Raw genomic sequence first — 17,641 nt, forward strand, 5'->3', positions numbered from 1 at the left:
TTCTAGCGGCGATGATTGATAAAAAAATATATTTGAATGCTTGATGTTAATTACTATATTATATTCAAACTTCAAGCAATTAATAGCATTAATTTAGAGTGGTCGATTTAGCCTAATATAGGTATAAGAAAATAAATTGTAGCTGTTTTTGGGCTAATATTTTAATATGTTTTTGAATTTTAATAATATATTATGTAAGTACGGAACACAGCAGATACTAATTTTTTGTTGCCAACACTGACTCTTACGATGTCTAACTAATGTCAATAACTAATAAGTCAAATCAGTCGGTCTATGACGCAAAGTTATTCATATTTGTGACTGTAAAATTGTTCTTGAATTTATAATATATTTGCGAAACTATGTTTTCATTAAGTTGGAAAGAAATTATTTAATCAAAATGTCGTCTATAAATGAACCTGTGTTGAACATTATAGTGGTGGGCTTCCACCATAAGAAAGGTTGCCAGGTAGGCGTCATGAATATTCTTTAATCAATACTGTTTTTGTGAAAAATAACAAACATTTCAGAAGCAAGCCATCGTAATATATATTTTTTAATATCATGTAAAACGTGTAAAAGTACAGCGAGGTATATTAAAATATATAAAATATGAATTTTATTAAATTATATAAAGAATAATATAATATTCATTGGTTATAATATTTTTCTTGCTTTCTTTAACCTGGTAATTGTACAGGTGGAGCATTGTTACCCCGAGTTGGTTGCCGGCCGTCCCTCGGAACTTCCACCTGCATGGCGCTATCTACCAGCTTTGGCTTTACCAGATGGATCTCACAACTATCTTTCTGATACAATATTTTTTAGCCTACCAGGATTGACTGAACCAGCACATACAGTTTATGGTATATCCTGTTTTCGACAGATACCATTGGAAGTAAGAATATAATAATATAATATTGTAATAGAATAATGAATATGTTAATCCTTTCTGATATTGCTGGTGTATTTACTGTTATGAATTATCATTTTATTGGATGTAAATTTTAAATCTTAATTATTATTTATTTTCTAGCAAGTGGCCCAAAAAACAGAAGATATGACAAGGAGTTCAGTCCAAAAAAGCGTCTGTGTGATATGTCGAGTGCCTCTCTTTGGTCGTCTTGCTGTGAAAATGGAGTTAGTTGTTAGAGCATGGTTCTTGCAGGGTGATTTTTCACAGACAAAACTTCTTGAGGATGCCTTTAAACATCTTAATAGTTGTCCAGTTCAAATAGATCAAGCTTTTGAGGGTAAGAAAAATCCAATTAAATGTTATGTAAAAACCTTTGTAAATTTTCTTAATTCCTAATTTATTTGTAGGTTTTTCAGTTCAAAAATTAGTAGAAAGTTGGCGACATAAAGCGTTATTGCTATTTAAATTGTTACTATTGAGAAGAAAAGTTCTTATATATGGATCCCCAGCCGGTGCATTGTCAGCAGCTTTGTTGACGCTTATATCTCTCATGCCACGCTGCTTAGAATATGGATTATCTCAATCAGCAAATGTTGTGTAAGTAAGATATTATTTGGGTAGAATTAAAAAATACTTCTTATTTTGTATTGTAGAATGTATAACATTTTTAAGATAAAAATGGATAACCTGATCAAAAATAGAAATGGATTAAACATAGAATAAGCATACTATCTCCTTATATATTTATTTTCCTTTAGTTTCCCTACTCAGTATTTTTTAGTTGTCACTTGTTCTACTTTAGAATCTACATGTTACCATTGTTTTTTATAGCAAAAGCTTTATCATTGTATGGTGTCATTTTTAGCCTAAATCATAATGATGGACTAAGAAGTAAACTAATAAACAATTTTTTTCAATGTCTTTAACATATTTTTTTTTTAATTGTGCCTTTAGAAACAATATGTCAATGTTTCATTGTGAGATGCTATTAAATAGTTGTTCAGTGTAGGCGGGAGCCATAGTAAAGGGATTATACTGTATGGTTTTCTGTAACAAACAAGTTAGTTCTAAAGATAATTTTTATATATTTAGAATAGGTAAGCACACTGGCAAGCTCACTTGATGGGTGGTTACTATAGATTTTGTCCTTGGGAATTAAGATGTTATGTCCTTGCTCACTCATCTTTCATCATATAGTGCTCTTTGGCAGTAGAATATGTGATGAGTGCATGAAATGTGATATGATGAATTTGGGATAAGTAACCTATCTGTATCTGAAGAGATATGCCATTAAATATAGCATTTTTTTTAGGCTCTCAAGGCCATTATCTCCAATTCCTCCTGTGATACAGGAGGATAAAAAACTAGATATTGCTGATACAGATTCTTTTAAAGAGCCTCTTGTTAATGGATCAAATCAATTAGATGAAGAACTGTCCCCAAAAGAGACTGGAAACATGTTGGAAGAAAAAGATAGAGTCAGCAGACAGAGCTTTGATGAGTCAATATTATCAGATGTTGTTGACCGTCAAGAATTATCAAGTGGGAGAGAAAAATGCCACAGCATTGGGGAAAAATATAAAATACAGAAGTCAGTGGTGGAATCTCAGCAAAGTCCTACTATGGCCAGGGATATGAGCGTTGATGGATTATACAACTTAACTGGTCAGATTGATCAAACTGAATGTGGATTCCCATTGCCATTGTTTGAGGATGGATATATTTGCTTACCCTATTTATCGCTCCAATATTTAGATTTATTGTCTGATCCAGCTGTGCAAGGGTTCGTCGTTGGTGCATCTAATGTACTGTTCAAGCAGAAGAGGCAATTGTTTGATGTATTAGTAGAGGTCAATGAAATGAGGATAGAAACCGCAGATATGAGCCTCAGGAGGCAGTTAACTCTTGGCACAGAAGATCTTCGATTTGCAGACCATGTAGTGCGTCATGCTTCTACTCAAGGTGACACTTGGATAAGAGATCAATTTGCTAGTTATTTAATTTACTTATTAAGAACGTCACTCTTGCCAGGTAAATATTAAATTTGTATTTGTTTTTTTTTTTTAATTTTAATTATCAATTAAATTTAATTATTATATATTAAATTTAAAAATTTAAATATCAAATCTAATGAATATTTTCCATTTTGCAGAGGGAAGTAGGGAAATCGAGTCTTATAATACCCAATTTATGGCTGCATTTAAATCAACGCCGGCGTATGAAAAATGGTTAAAAGAGACAAACAATGCAGAAATTGAATCCTTTATAAATCTCACTCCAATGCACCCCTTCTCTGGACAGTTGTCGGTAGCCGATATGAAGCTAAAACTGGCACAGTAATTATATATACTTTTCATTTTTACCAAAAATTTATCAACTTGCTCTGAAGCTCTGTGGTGGAGTAAAGCTGCAAACCTCTTTTAAAGCACAGCTGGGCGGTGGGATATTTATAGATTGTGTGTGTGACACAACCTAACCTAACCTAACCTAACATTTTTTCGAGAATACTATAATAACAGAGTCAAGAGCTTGATTAAAGAGCAATTATGAAATAAATGTAATCTTTATAGAATTTGTAATGATAAGAATCTAATTCGCAGCACGATGTCGACGACGGAGGGTGGGCGCAAAGTGTCGGCGGCGGTGGCCAGCACGGGGCGCGCGGTGGCCAGCACGTCGCGCGCGGTGGGCGGCGCGCTGTCGCACGCGCGCGGCGCGTTGTCGGGCTGGTGGAGCGCGCTTACCGCGCCCGCGCCCGCCGCGCTGGACGGCGCCGACCCGTGCGACGCGTCCGACGCGGACGAATACGAGCACGACAGCGAGGACAACAGGCGCCATCCCGACGCGGAGGCGGATCCGCCCGACAAGTTCATCGAGGACGATACCGCCACGAGTATTAGTAAAATACGAGTCATTTGAAGTGTGATACTTAAATTAGTCAATTGTTAAATCGTTCCCTGACGTCGTGTAAGTGTAGCTACTTTAGTTTAATGTCGCTTCCGACTACTCCACAGTGTGATTATGAATCTTCATAATTTTTTGTTTTAATTTTTTTATACAAATTATAGTAATCACTTATCTAGTTAGTTGTACAGCCAGTTAGTAATGACAAAGTTTAATTTATATTTTTAATAACTAAAAGAAAAACTGAATCGTAAACTTTCAATTATGGTACCTTGTAAATACGAAATAGTTCGATTTTTTATAAATACAGTAAAGTGCGACGCGTAAATTAAAATCTGTTAAACAATCCTTTATAAAACCACTAATAGTGCTCTGTACTTAAAAAAATATGCCAAAAGAAATAAATTAACTCCGTAATCGAAATATTTGTATAACGAAGAAATGATTAAGTGCTAGCCACTTTTATTAAGTTATAATGTGAAGAGATTATGTTTTATGTTGATTTAATTGTATTTTTTTACTTGAAAAAATTGTTAAAAATTATTTACATTTAATTTGCCATAGTTGTTAATATTGAATATTATTTAAATCCGTGTAATGTTTATAGTAAGCATACCAGAAATTTTAAATATCATAATTGGTCTGAAGTGTTATAACTAAACATCAAAATTTAAGAAAGCTAATTGCATTTTTCACATTATACGTATATATGTATATTAGAAAAAAAATGAAATATTAACGGCGAAACATTTTTAAACTATTTGTATATTTCAATTATCGAATAATAATTTAGATCGGAAAGCAGTTAGTGTTATAAAGAAATGCTTATAATTAATATGGTCAGTATTTCTAGTGACGTATCTCTCTTTTTAATAATTTTAGTAAGCCTTGTGTTGACATAAAATTGGCGAAACAATATATCAAATTAGTCACAATCTGAAGTTGTATAAATATGTAAAGGGAAATTATTAGATAACTGATGTATAGTTATAACATATTTTTATAACGACCATTTTACAGGGAATAACTTAGTGTTAAAGTTTTAATTCAATGAAATTATACCTTTCAACATGCGTGTACTCTTCATTTCTGTATCTGCAGAATATATAGTAATATAAGTTTTGTTATTTATAATGTAGACATGTAGTGATTCCGCTCGTATGTATAATTTGTGATCTCTAATATATACTTATTGTTGATATTTTATTTATAGTAAACAATAAATATAATTTAATTTAAAAACATACCGTATTTTTGTTTGTTAACCTAAAATATCATATATACATAATTATTTTAAACATTAAATTTGAATTCCGTAGATATTATCTTTGCCTATTGTTAAATTTAAGTTTTATGTCCAAATAGTAATAAGTAAAGCATACACCTTAATACAAAATTTTAATATAATAAAACAAAAGCGTAAATTTAGTGTTCGTTGATTTCCATAAAGGACATATAAATTAATAATTTGAAACAAATACGGGGTCTCCTGCTAGTTCTTTTCAAATAAACTTACATTTCGAGTCAACTTAATGTGAACATGACAAATGCAAAAGTGCTCTTAGAATCATAGAAGTAATTAAGCAAATTTTATAAAATTAAAATATCTAAAGATTTTGCTTATTATATAGAACTCTTCGCTTCACTTAAGTAACTAATATATATATACTGAATAAATAATGTATGCCGCTGTAGTTTTGCATCGATTCGAAACGATTGAATACTAATTTTGAATAGGAAGCATGTTTTATTTAGTTGTGGTCAAAATAAAAAGCAATACGTGGTTATTGATATTTCTTATGCTACATATTTATTATTTTGTAAACAGAATTTACGGAAAGCTAGTTTTACTAGCACATTAAGATAACGTAGTTATATCTACGCGATTATTTACTAAGCATTATGATTGTATTAACTGTCAAATTAAGTACATAGAATTACTAACATTAAAATATTAGGGATATCGAAGATATTATAAGTTTTATTAAACGTGTCAAAGTTTTAACAGCACAAATATGCTTAAGCATTAAATTGATCGATGATAGGAATCACGCTTTCGGCGCTCATCAATGTCGATGTTTCCATTAAAAAGCCTTAGCGGCGACTGGTAACTCAAACCCAGAAGCGATGCACGTTCATACGGCAGAATCCGGCTCGTGCCAGGGGGGATCCGAGTCCAGTGCGTCCTGCCGCCAAAGGCCGCGCAGCCCTTCCGAAGCGCCGTGTGCCAACAGCCTCATGTTGTAGGGCTCCATCATGTCGTACAGCGCCTCGCTCGGCTCCCCGCCGAGACGCGTCCGCGACGTCACGCGTGCGCAGCCCTTGCTCTCCGGCAGCAGGTCGAAGTCTGCGGCGCTGCCTCGCGGCGACTCCAAGTCGGTCGCGTCCGACCGCGGCGAGAAGTCCGTGCTGGCAGTCGCGTCCCGCGGGCTGCCGCACTCCACGCCCACGGGCCGCGGCGCGCTCGCGTCGCCGTGTCGCGAGCTCGAAGGTGAAGGGCCCGCCGGTGACGGACTAGAGTCCACGGAGCCCTGGGGCGCGGCGCACGGTGGGGACGCGACGAGGGGCGCCGACTCGTCGTCGCTTCCGGGCTCGTCCCGCGGGGGACTACGATCGCGGGAAGCGGGTGCGCGCGATACGATCTTATCCTTGAGCCTAACGAGCCGCTCCGCGGAGCCTACCTTGCGGAGGACGTCGGCGGTCCGGCGGAGGCCGCGCAGCTTGAGGTCGAGGATCGGGGAGCCGGTGCGCGTGGAGTCCTCGACGGAGAGCGAGCGCGCCGAGAGGCGGGCGTCGGGCGCGTCGTCGACGAGGCGCAGCGATGAGGGCCGCGGGCGGGTGAGCGCGCGGCGCGGGCGCGGCCGCACGGAGAGCGCCACGCGCGCGTCCTCGTCCTCGTTCTCCACGTTGAAGCTGACGGTGGGCGGGCGCGGCTCGCGAGCCTCGTCTGAAAGCAAGGGGTCGTCAGGCGAGGACGCTCGAGGCGATGCGGAGCGCCGCGACCGGGCGAGCGTCGACCCTAAGAATCCTTGGGGTAAAGTTACTTAGCGATCAGAAAATAAAACAACCTTTGATTTTTGAAATCATTTATTTTTATAAATTTATAATTTAACTACCTACGGAATGATATAATTACTGGAAGTCTATATGGCGAGGAATCTAGCTATCTTATAACTCTTTCGATATTACTTTGTTTGATATGTTCGTTAACATCAGATCTAATACAATACTAAAATCAGTATACGAAATATCACTAGGACTCGTTTACATATGTAAATGAATCGAGCTACAAAGCGTTAAAAATGTCTTTTATAAGTACTTTTATTCAATACGTTAACATGAGTACATAAGTAAGTACGACATCGGTTACACTCAGAAAACAATTCTATATTTAAATAACAGTTTCGAGAATATCTTTTTACTACAAAATAAAAGAAAACAAGGAACTTAAATGAATTCCTTAATTTAAACAGTTGATTGAGTTCACAATGTAAAGAATTGTGGACAAAAGTTCCTCCAAAATAGTAATAGGACATTCATTGAATGTTATTATAATGTGCACATCACAACCGGAAGTAGAGGCGAGAACCAACAAAATATATGAATAAAACTTACATTCTACATACTGCAAAAAAATAGGAATGATAAATAAAAACTAACCTAAGCAAAAAAAAATCTATACAATAATATTAATATAGCCTCAAAATACATGCAAGTAGACTACGATTTGTAAAGAGGAATCTAAAGTTTTAGGCATTATAACAGTGAAAATGTTTTATAAAAAGTAGTTATCACGTACTTTTTCAATAATACATTAGCATAAATGTCCACAGCTCTAAAAAGTTTCACTTTTAAAATATTATTATTACATTAAATATTATCAATATTTCTTCATACAAAATACCATCTGTGTTTAAAATTCTAGAGGAAGTAAACATAGCTATGCTAAATAATTATGATGGCATAATGAGATCTTGTATAAAGTCTCCCATGTTTTAATATTAAAACTATAAGTAAAAAATAATAATAATTAAGCTTTATTAATTAACAGGCCGATGGAAATGGAACACACTCTCAATGTTTTGCTACAATTCTTGTGTGTGTATGTATGTGTGTGTTAGGGAAAAAATCACGCTGAAATTAAATTTATGTTTGGTATTTTTTATGACGTGTAAGACTTTTTAGATTGCCATTACATACTATAAAAATGGGTAAGCTATTTTACATTTAGTAAAAAAAATGTTACAGTACAATGCATGAAGTACAAAAAAATTACTTTTTAAGTGTAATCGCTTTACTTTTACCTATAAATGAAAAAAAAAAACGCGTATCGCACCATAATACGAGACTACAATAATTAACGTTCATGTTTAACCGGTGTCGATATGTACTACAGTATTTATCAAATACGCTATACTTTTTCACGGGGACGTGATTTTAAATTCTTAACATAATCAGGCAAAATCCATACAAAAAGAATCGTGGCACTAATATCACAGAAATACGTCATCGGAAAGGTTGACTATCACATGTTCGGGGCGCTGCTCGCCCTCCTCCGAGGAGGTGTCGTTGTGTGAAGCTGTGGAGGCGGTGGAGGGGTCGGACGGGTCGGAGGGGCTGCCGGTGGGTGCAGGGGAAACGGAGAGGGCTCGTAGAGGAGGCGCGGGGGGGAACTCGCGGATGGTGCGCAGAGCCTCACCTGAGGGCGCAGGAGCATCGGGGAGGGCAGAGGACTCCGACTGGAGCACGTCTTCCATTGCCTCTTCATTAAGGGTTTGTAGCGCACCACATATCATTTGTTCTTCGAGTGTCACCTGTAACATACAAATAACTTATTTACTGTTTTTGATAAGATTTACTAACTTTACATATATAGTGTAACTACTGTCACTTATGCTGATTTTTTATACATATATCTTGCAATTTATTTTAGCTTCGGGTTGTTTGTGTATGAATAGTATTAATACACTTTATAATGACGAATAATCATTTCTATTTTTGCAAATATAAACAATGCCAAAAATTATATTAGATTATGATCAATACGTAACATTGGCGAAATAATCTGTAAGAATTGAATTGAATGATCAATTATCAATTTTTAATGAAATCTGACACTAACAACGTGATTTTAAAATGATTATTACTACTACAATTTTAAATGACACGAAGGGTAAACAGTAGCGGAGTTATACTATATAATGTCATGACTATGGCATAGACTAAACGAGAGTGTACAGGTGTGTAAAACGTTTGGTACAAAATTAGTAAATGCTTCATCAATTTTTTATCCAATCTAACTTCCAATGTTGGCTAGTTTTTTTAGGTCCAAGTTTTTCAAACTGAATTAAAATTACACTTATCCTACTTATGTTTAAATGTTAGATGTTGCTTAAATTTTAATGGAAGTGCTTTTTTATGGTAAGCCTGACCTGATACACCTAGAAGTGGCTCTGCTAAAAGGAGCTCCTCGACGTTTATCAGCAAAGACCCGAAATTTTGTATATATACGAGTTATATTGTTTTTAAAACTTTTTTTTCAATATATTTTTCCTCTCGCTTTGATGTAAGCTTTGGGAGTGCCTTCTTGAAAAGAGACGGAAGTTTGTACGATGTAAGTTCTATTTGATTGAACTTTTGAGCGCGTGCAGTGTTTGAGTTGCCCATCAGATTGTAACCCATTTACTGAGAGGATAGCATATTAATGTTGGTTATGACCAAGTTGAATTATATGTTACATAGGATAAGGATCGTTCAATTTTTATTATGTACGTTACAATTGCAGGAAGAATTTTTCGACACTATTCTCGCTTATACATAACGTAATTTTAAATATAAAATTACTGAAAATGGAATGAATATAAGTGTTTAAGAAATCCAGAACGAAACGTTTTTATTTGAGTTGTAATTCGCTATCAAAATAATAGATAAATAGATTTTGAGTGAAAGGTGGAACCTACTGCACACAGTAAAGACTTTCTTGTTTATTTATGTTTCGTGTCATTTGAAAGTGCCGTAACTTAATAATTTAACCATGCTTAACGAACAAAATCAAAATAAAATAAATGTAATGACAATTTTATGGTAAATAAATTTAATTCGTCTGACCTGGTACTCCGCAAAATGCTGCAAGTGCAAAAATACAGATAATAAGTCACTATATCTGGATAAGACATATTTCAAAGTTCCACCAGTATCTTCCGTAACGTAAGAAAATTTAAAATTTCTTTTATATCCTCAGAAATTGAAATTTATGACTATTTATTTTGGCCTATTCATCCTCGTGTTTGGGACATAATTATTTCTAACTTTAGAAAGTATTTTCATGAAATATTCTTTTTCATTACCTGTTTTTCAACATTAGACGGGCGACTTCTTTGGTGTTCCAATACTGGTCGAGGTTTGATGGAATCAGGTTCAGATTCAACAGATTTATCCGCTACAACTGAAATTAAATATAAAGCTTCAACCCTTTCCACAGTTCCAAAAAACATAATTATTATGTATTCACAACTCACCAGTGACAGAGGGCGCTGTAATCGGCACGCTCGCTTCCAGTTCGCGTAAGTTCATTATGAGCATTTTGAACAGCTCCCAGTCACCAAACGGTAAATTTAATATCTGAAAAGTCAATGATGATGAGATGAATGATTAATTAGTGTGTTATTATTTTTTAAACAGTACATTTCGTCACAACAACGCACCGGCTTGAGGTCGTTCAGCCGGCACACGGCGAGCACGAGGCCGCACACGCGGTGCGCCTGCAGCGCCGCCGCCGCCGCGCCGCCTCCCGCGCCCAGCGCCGCGCGCGCCACCGCGCACACGCGCTCCACGCTCAGCGCCGACAGCCGCAGCGCCGCCGTGTCGCCCTGCGCCGGCGCATGGTTAGCCACTCGTAATGTGTAATTATATATATCTTATTAATGTTTTTTTTTTAACCAAAGATACACATTTTGGCAAAGTCAAATGGCAGAATTTCATCCTTAGACCTACATTTTGCACAGAGACGATACTTGGCAGCCTTTACCAAAATTACTTGCCTTATCGAAATGAAATGAATAGTCGAACATTAGTTGACTTATAGGAAACACAGATATAGAATTATTTCACTCACCAGTCCAGGAAAAGCAGTCCGGAGCAAAACTGTGGGGTTGACTGCGACTGGGGGGACGATCTGTGTGGGCACCGCGTACTCGGACTGTGTTTGTGAGTAAGGCTGCGTCTGTGAGTAGGGCTGTGCCTGCGAGTAGGGCTGTGTCTGCGAGTAAGGCTGTGCCTGCGAGTAGGGTTGCGTCTGCGCGGGAGGAGCGAATGTGTTCGCCCATCCCACCCATAAAGGCGGCTGTGCTGGTACTAATGTACTCGTTGTTCCCGTTGTTGTGGATTGAGCAATCGTTGTGACTTTCTGTTTAAAAGTAAAATATATTCGATGCTTTCTAAATTGATCAAGACAAGTACTACTACTTAAGCAATATCTATGGATGATATTAAAATTTACGAGTTCTCTGTTTTATGTGTTACTGCAACGCTCTATTACGTGTACCTGTTTCTTATGGAATGGTTTGGAATGCGGTTGTCGGTTGCCGTGCGGGCCCCACTGCACGGTAGCGGCGCCGCCTGCACCTATGTCTTCTTCCGCGCCCGCCTGAACTTGTTCCTCTGAAATTATAAATGCGTCTTTTGCTTTAAATAGAGTCTAATTGAATGAGCGTGTTGTATATAAATATTTGAGTGATCACAAGTATTGAAATCTTTAGCATAAGTCGTTTTTTTTTATAATTGGCAATTAAAATCATTGGATACATTCAGACTAATATACTGATATAATAGATGATATATTTAAATTTGGGCCTCGACAGCCGAATTATATAAAATTAACATTTACTGTGCTTCCAAAGTAAACTCAAAGGAATGAATAGAATATACGACACATGTTTTCATTTTTTTTTTGTATATTTTTGCTAATTTCAATATTTTTTTTAATCTTTAGTCCATTAATTAATGTGCCGCATTATTTCGATAGTTTTTAAAAGAACTTCCATAGAAAGTTGGCGAGGGAGCAGATTTTTTGTAGTGTCACATGTGAGACATTGTACTTATATTATACCTTTAATAACTTTCTTAATATACGGGTCGAGATTAATTGTGAATGGCAGAAATATCTTGAGGTCAGCAGCAGTGAGTGTTGCGCGGTGAAAGCTCAGGAATACTTCTAGTTTGCGCTCGTCGCGGTCTAACTCCATCAGGGTGCTCGCCTCCCGAAGTCCTCCTATTAGTGGTCGTACTCTGTGAATTAGGTTATTTTATTTTACTTTCAGGATAACAGAGCGAATGAGTGTCTATTGATAAGCGGTAGTCTTTTTCCATAGACATGGAGAAGTGTAAGCAACTTTAATACATAATTAATTTTATTCTTACTTTTCGTATATATGTTTCAGAGAAGTAGAATCATCAATGTGTTCTTCGTATGTTTCGTGGTGGTAAATGATCCACGAGGTGCGGTACGGCCACTGTTCTGTCAGATTCACCCACGATGCCAACTGGTACCAATTGAACTCAATTTGAAACGCTTTTAGAAGGCGACCTGAAATTTAACGTATAAAATATGTATAAATGCAAAGAACAAAATTTTATGGCTAAAAAAATATACGAGATAGAGCCTAATCTAATCGTCTGCGTCTATCAGCTTTTTATTTGGATCCACGAGAAAAGTATGCGACAAACTAATGACGTCCGTCATAAAGATAACTTTGGAAGCTGAGTTTGGGAGCTGAGGAATGAGAGCCAAAAAAGCATTCGGACCCGTGACGTAGAGCACGTTCATGAGGCGGCGCATGCTGCGCGGGTTGACGTCGCTGAAGTAGTCGTCGGTGAGCAGCACGCGGCCCAGGTCGGCGGCGCCGGCGGCGGGCGGGGGCGCGCGGTGCAGGCCCGAGGCCACGGACGACGCCACCGACTCCGACATGCGCAGGCGCCCCGCGCGCTCCCCGCGCTCCGCCCGCTCGCCGCGCTCCCCGCGCGCGCCCTTGATGCGCTCCTGGCTCGACATCAGCTCCGACGTGGACGACAGCCGCCGCGCCGACACCTGACGCGATCGAGACGATTATGAGTGACTTCTAGCTCATTCGGTTTTGTATGCTCGTTATAGATATACGTATCGGCTTATATTACGATGTATGTTTGTATTTAAATTGTACATTATTGTATCTTAAACTTGCTATTATCTTACGGATCGCTGCAAAGAGGTGCTGAAGTCGTCCGAGGCGAGGGTTTGGAAGCGGCGCGTGGCGGTCTGTTGCGCCACCTTCACGCGGCGCAGGGCAGAGTTTTGCAGGTAGAAGGGCAGCTGCACCATGTTCCGCAGGTAGTCCCATCCTCCGATGTTACTCTCGGACAACGCTCGACGACTGTTTATCTCTACTGCCTGAATGATGGGTTGGGGAGACATTGTACGTGAACAAGTTTGGGTAACCGAACAGATTATATAAGCTGCGTTGATCGTTCCATATAGTCATGTATTATTATTTATAGAAATAAGTAAGAGTTTTATGGTAATGTATTACGGAACTATTTACATTTGGTAATTTAAAAATTCTAAAAAATTAAAACGTTTTCATGCAACATCAAAGGCAAAATAATATAAATTCACAATAACGGGAACAAAATCTAAATAAGTCCGATCATGCAAGCACACGATAAGACATCGACATCGATGTCCGTGAGCACAACACTGGCGGTCGGACAGTCTAACGAACACACCCAACACTTAACTAACCTCCATCCAAGCAACCTGCGCATTTGAAATTTTTGATAAATTGCCTATTTTAATGAAAACTACCAAAAGGTATCATATACAATATATTAGTTATATTTATGTTTTATATTATTTGAATTGCCATCAAAATTAAAAAAGAATTAATGTTTAGAAAAAGTAGTGAAATAAATCGGTGTATGCTAATGTGCTCGGAACTCGATATTATTATATCGTATAAGTACAATATGTTTTTAAAATCAAGTGAATGCTGAGCCTATTAATGGAGTACTGAAAAAATATATTTTTAGGAAAATTGTAATAATGATTCTTCAGTTTATTTGATTGAAGAATAATATAGTTGATAATATATTCATATAATATACTAGAAATAAATAGAAGTATAATTTAAAAGGAAAAGGATGAGTCCTTCGCAGTAATATGTTGGTGTAATTTTGTATTTACCTTGCTGATAATGTGCGGGTCAATGGCTAACAGCAGTATGAAGGGGCTCTTGGGGTCCGAGCAGAGCGCGTGCACGGCATTGAGCAGCGCCAGCACCTTCTCCTGCTCGCAGCTGTCCAGAGCGTCCACCACCACCACCAGCCGCGTCTGCTGCCCGGTGAAGGCATCCAGGCATGACACCTAACGAGGGTTCGGTCGATGAGTATCGGATGTCGGCTACCCGACGGCACGAGCGAGTCGACGAGCCCTCACCGTGTGCGTGAGCGCCTGCACCTCGGGGCGGAGCGCGGCGGCGTGCGCGCGGTCGCGGCGGATGTTGCGCGCGAGGCGGGCCAGGCGCGCGCGCGGCGGCAGCGCCAGCGCGGCCAGCGCGCGCGCGCCCGCGTACAGGTTGGCGAGCAGCACGGCGCCCGCCGCCGCGCACGCGCCCACCATCAGCCCCTGTTGCACGTCACGCCGCCTGACACACCGCGCGGCCCGGCTCAATCTCGACGCTCGCGTGCACGAGCGCCGAAGCTGAGTCGGGGTTTATATGGGGAACTTTTTTAGAGCTCGACTGGGAAAGTAGACTGAGCCGAACCGACGAGAATTGAATTATAGTTATTAGTGTATATAGTTTTACTTAGAAAACTGTCATGCGATGCCTTCATATTTTTCTTCCAATGAACACGATAGTAGTACTAATACTAATAAAAAATGGATATTATTGGCAAGAGTTTAAAATGTTGTAAATATACTAAATAAATTGTATTCTTACGATGGGTCCGTCTCACTGTCCGTGAAGTATATAATGAGTACACAGACTCCGACGAGCACGCAGGTAAAGCTCAATTCGAATGTTATTATGTGCGGAATGCAACAAGCTCGGCGCCATCTGAAACGAAAGATTTATTACCTGTCTATCTTTATCGACATTTATAAATCTTTAGTATAACCGGTACTGATATTTTCCAACTCGAAACATAATATTCGTTAATTAATAGGAAACATTTTATAAAACAGCTCGCTTTAACAGCAAGGCCCAAAGATGCAGGCAGGCAGGTACTAACTTCCAGCCGGACGTAGAGGACACGGGGCGCGGGCGGAAGGCGCGCGCGAGGCGGGTGCACACGCGGCCGTACTGGCACTCCAGCGCCTCGGCCAAGCTGCCGATCATTTGCACCACCATCGCCTCGCCCTCCTGTCCCGCGCCGCCTTTCATGCCTTCCGTGAAGTGAAACCTGCAGTAACCATTGCTCGATAAATTTCCCACTTGGACTTATTAAATTACTAACGATATTTTCTTAATAAATATATTTGTATTTCTCTAAGGACTCACTGCAAACCCTAATTTAACTTTGTATATATTAAGGTTCTGTTCTGTTACTTATTTTCCGTTAGAGAGAGCAACAGTTTTTGTTGACATACCGCACGCGTGCCATAGTTAGAGTTTTTATCATAATACATTACCGATACAAGAAATAGGTAACTACTGACCTTTAGAGTAGTTAATTCGATAATAGGTATTGTTGCTTATTAGATTAAAAAAGAATTTCATCCAACAATAATAGAAATGAATTATAACCTTGTCTATATATGTGATAAGTGAGTATGCACCACGTCACAAATTCTACCGCAAGATATCAATATTTAGATTATGTTCCAGTTTGACGGGTGAGTGTGCCACAGTGAGTGTAACTGCAGTAGCAAGGGCCTTAATATCTTAGTTCCCAAAGTTTGGCAGTTTGTTTCGCATTGGCGATGTAAGGAGTGATGTGCCGGTGACCACGTACTATCAGAAGGCAATTGTAAAAAAAAGAAAGAATATGGAAAATATTCACTTAAAATGTATTGTACTTCAATCTAATATTCAAAATGAGTTTCGTGAATGATTTCAAATTCTATCGTTTAATTATTATTTTTTTATGATATCGGTAGGCGGACGAGCAAATGGGCAACCTGATGGTGGTCACCACCGCCCATAGTTGTAAGAAATATTAACCATTCCTTACATCATCAATGCGCCATCAAGCTTGGGTACTAAGATGTTACGTCCCTTGTGTTACACTGGCTCACTCACACTTCAAAACGGAACACAAAAATACTGAGTACTGCTGTTTGGCGGTAGAATATCTGATGAGTGAGTGGTACCTACCCAGACAGGCTTGCACAAAGCCCTACCACCAAGTAAATAATTAATAAATAATTGCAAAAACTTCGCTTTCTTATTTCAAAATATGAGGCAACAAAAATTGATTCATTCATTATTGTTTGTTTAATGTTGAACTTTCTTTACCATGTTTTACAATGATAGGACAGAAATTGCAAAATAGTATTATTTAAAATCAGGAACAAAGGATATAGATCTTGTATGACATGTATTTAAACAAGCGACAATGCTTGGCAATATTTTTATTTTTATAATGTTTTTTTATAGGTCAGTCATGTGGTTGTAGTGACTAACTTGGCAAGTATGGCTAAATAGTGTGTAAATAATAATGATGACTAATATTAATTCTTCAACAAGTCATTGCTTTTCATTCCGACACCAAATTACGAAATCAATATTTATATGCCAATAAATACTATTGTAAATAACAATACAATAAACGAACCTTAGATTTACATATTCCATCCGATTTGGAAATAACTAATAGTATAAGTTCATTTATAGTGTCCATTTGATTACTTAAATATTTAGTTTTTTCTTAATATGTATTTTTTTTTTCATTAATATGTATATAAAATAATAACTGAAAATTTCTAGGTATATTGTCAATGTTGTTTCATTTTGAAACCTCATGTCCCTTTCCGGTCTCTCTTTGCTTATGGCACTCCAAATGAATAATATGATATTTATTTCACTTATTGTTTCTATGGATTCAATATATGAAGCATAACAGTTGTATAAAGATTACAAAGTTGCTACCTTATGGGCGTAGCGGGCAGCGCACGAGGGTCGTCAGGTCCAGGAGGATGGCAAAACATCACTTGCAGCAACAACAGCAGAGAGCTGAATCGGCGTCCCAGGGCTCCCACCATTCCACCCGCCCACCACCATTCGTATCTAGTAAAAAAAAGTTTAATCGTTAAAGTTATTTTATTATTTTATAATAACAATTGAATGTATCTATTTCTATACTGACATACAATAAGTATTTTTTGTATACACTAGGTAAATAGTATGTATAGTATACAAAATAGTGATGTATCTTATCTTTTTAACAATTAAAAAAAAAGTATCAAAATAATCAAGGAATAACAAGTGGGCTCGATTAATTGTCAGAGACACTCACCTATTGCCCAGGTACCACAGCAAGTAGAAGGTGAGGTAGAGCGCGGCGAAGAGTGCGAACAGCACGCAGAGGGCGACGTACGCCGGCGCGCCCGCCACCGCGGCCACGGCGGCCGCCGCCAGCGACACGTGCCACGCCGCCCACGACACCGCCCACGACCACGCCCAGCCCGTCTCGCTCCACTGCCGGGCGAAGTTCTTCATCTCCTCTGAGGGAACGTTGCTTTTAAACTCGGATTGAAAGCTACTTCTTCCGATTCGAAGGGTGCCAGTCTGCTCACAGGTATAACAGATATGACACCTAAGAGCGTATAGCCGGTTTAAATAATGG

General features: G+C 38.4%; 2 protein-coding genes across 4 annotated transcripts in view; one reads left to right on the top strand and one right to left on the bottom strand.

The window, feature by feature from the left end:
• The first annotated feature begins 289 nt into the window (after positions 1-289).
• Positions 290-4,994, top strand: LOC125064849 (late secretory pathway protein AVL9 homolog). The gene is made up of 7 exons (XM_047672131.1): positions 290-469; positions 701-898; positions 1,037-1,253; positions 1,324-1,513; positions 2,229-2,947; positions 3,069-3,252; positions 3,517-4,994. The coding sequence occupies exons 1-7, from the start codon at positions 401-403 to the stop codon at positions 3,833-3,835; spliced, it is 1,896 nt and encodes a 631-aa protein (XP_047528087.1). The 5' UTR covers positions 290-400; the 3' UTR covers positions 3,836-4,994.
• A 607-nt stretch (positions 4,995-5,601) lies between these two features.
• Positions 5,602-17,641, bottom strand: part of LOC125064845 (kinase D-interacting substrate of 220 kDa B) — a 48,755-nt gene continuing 36,715 nt past the window's right edge. Inside the window, exons 10-28 of one of the 3 annotated variants that reach the window (XM_047672113.1) lie at positions 17,312-17,519; positions 16,945-17,082; positions 15,086-15,256; positions 14,794-14,910; positions 14,289-14,496; positions 14,037-14,216; positions 13,596-13,610; positions 13,050-13,244; positions 12,623-12,905; positions 12,239-12,404; positions 11,928-12,106; positions 11,364-11,479; positions 10,935-11,225; positions 10,525-10,689; positions 10,339-10,441; positions 10,168-10,265; positions 9,929-9,946; positions 8,520-8,634; positions 5,602-6,767 (exon numbers count right to left, since the gene is read on the bottom strand). In XM_047672113.1, coding sequence (XP_047528069.1) covers positions 5,956-6,767; positions 8,520-8,634; positions 9,929-9,946; positions 10,168-10,265; positions 10,339-10,441; positions 10,525-10,689; positions 10,935-11,225; positions 11,364-11,479; positions 11,928-12,106; positions 12,239-12,404; positions 12,623-12,905; positions 13,050-13,244; positions 13,596-13,610; positions 14,037-14,216; positions 14,289-14,496; positions 14,794-14,910; positions 15,086-15,256; positions 16,945-17,082; positions 17,312-17,519 — 3,578 coding nt within the window. In that variant the 3' untranslated portion in view covers positions 5,602-5,955. The remainder of the gene's footprint in view (positions 6,768-8,519; positions 8,635-9,928; positions 9,947-10,167; positions 10,266-10,338; positions 10,442-10,524; positions 10,690-10,934; positions 11,226-11,363; positions 11,480-11,927; positions 12,107-12,238; positions 12,405-12,622; positions 12,906-13,049; positions 13,245-13,595; positions 13,611-14,036; positions 14,217-14,288; positions 14,497-14,793; positions 14,911-15,085; positions 15,257-16,944; positions 17,083-17,311; positions 17,520-17,641) is intronic. The other 2 variants (XM_047672115.1, XM_047672114.1) reach the window with 2 other exon arrangements.

This window comes from Vanessa atalanta, chromosome 6 (assembly GCF_905147765.1).
Source record: "Vanessa atalanta chromosome 6, ilVanAtal1.2, whole genome shotgun sequence".
Taxonomy (NCBI): Eukaryota; Metazoa; Arthropoda; class Insecta; order Lepidoptera; family Nymphalidae; genus Vanessa; species Vanessa atalanta.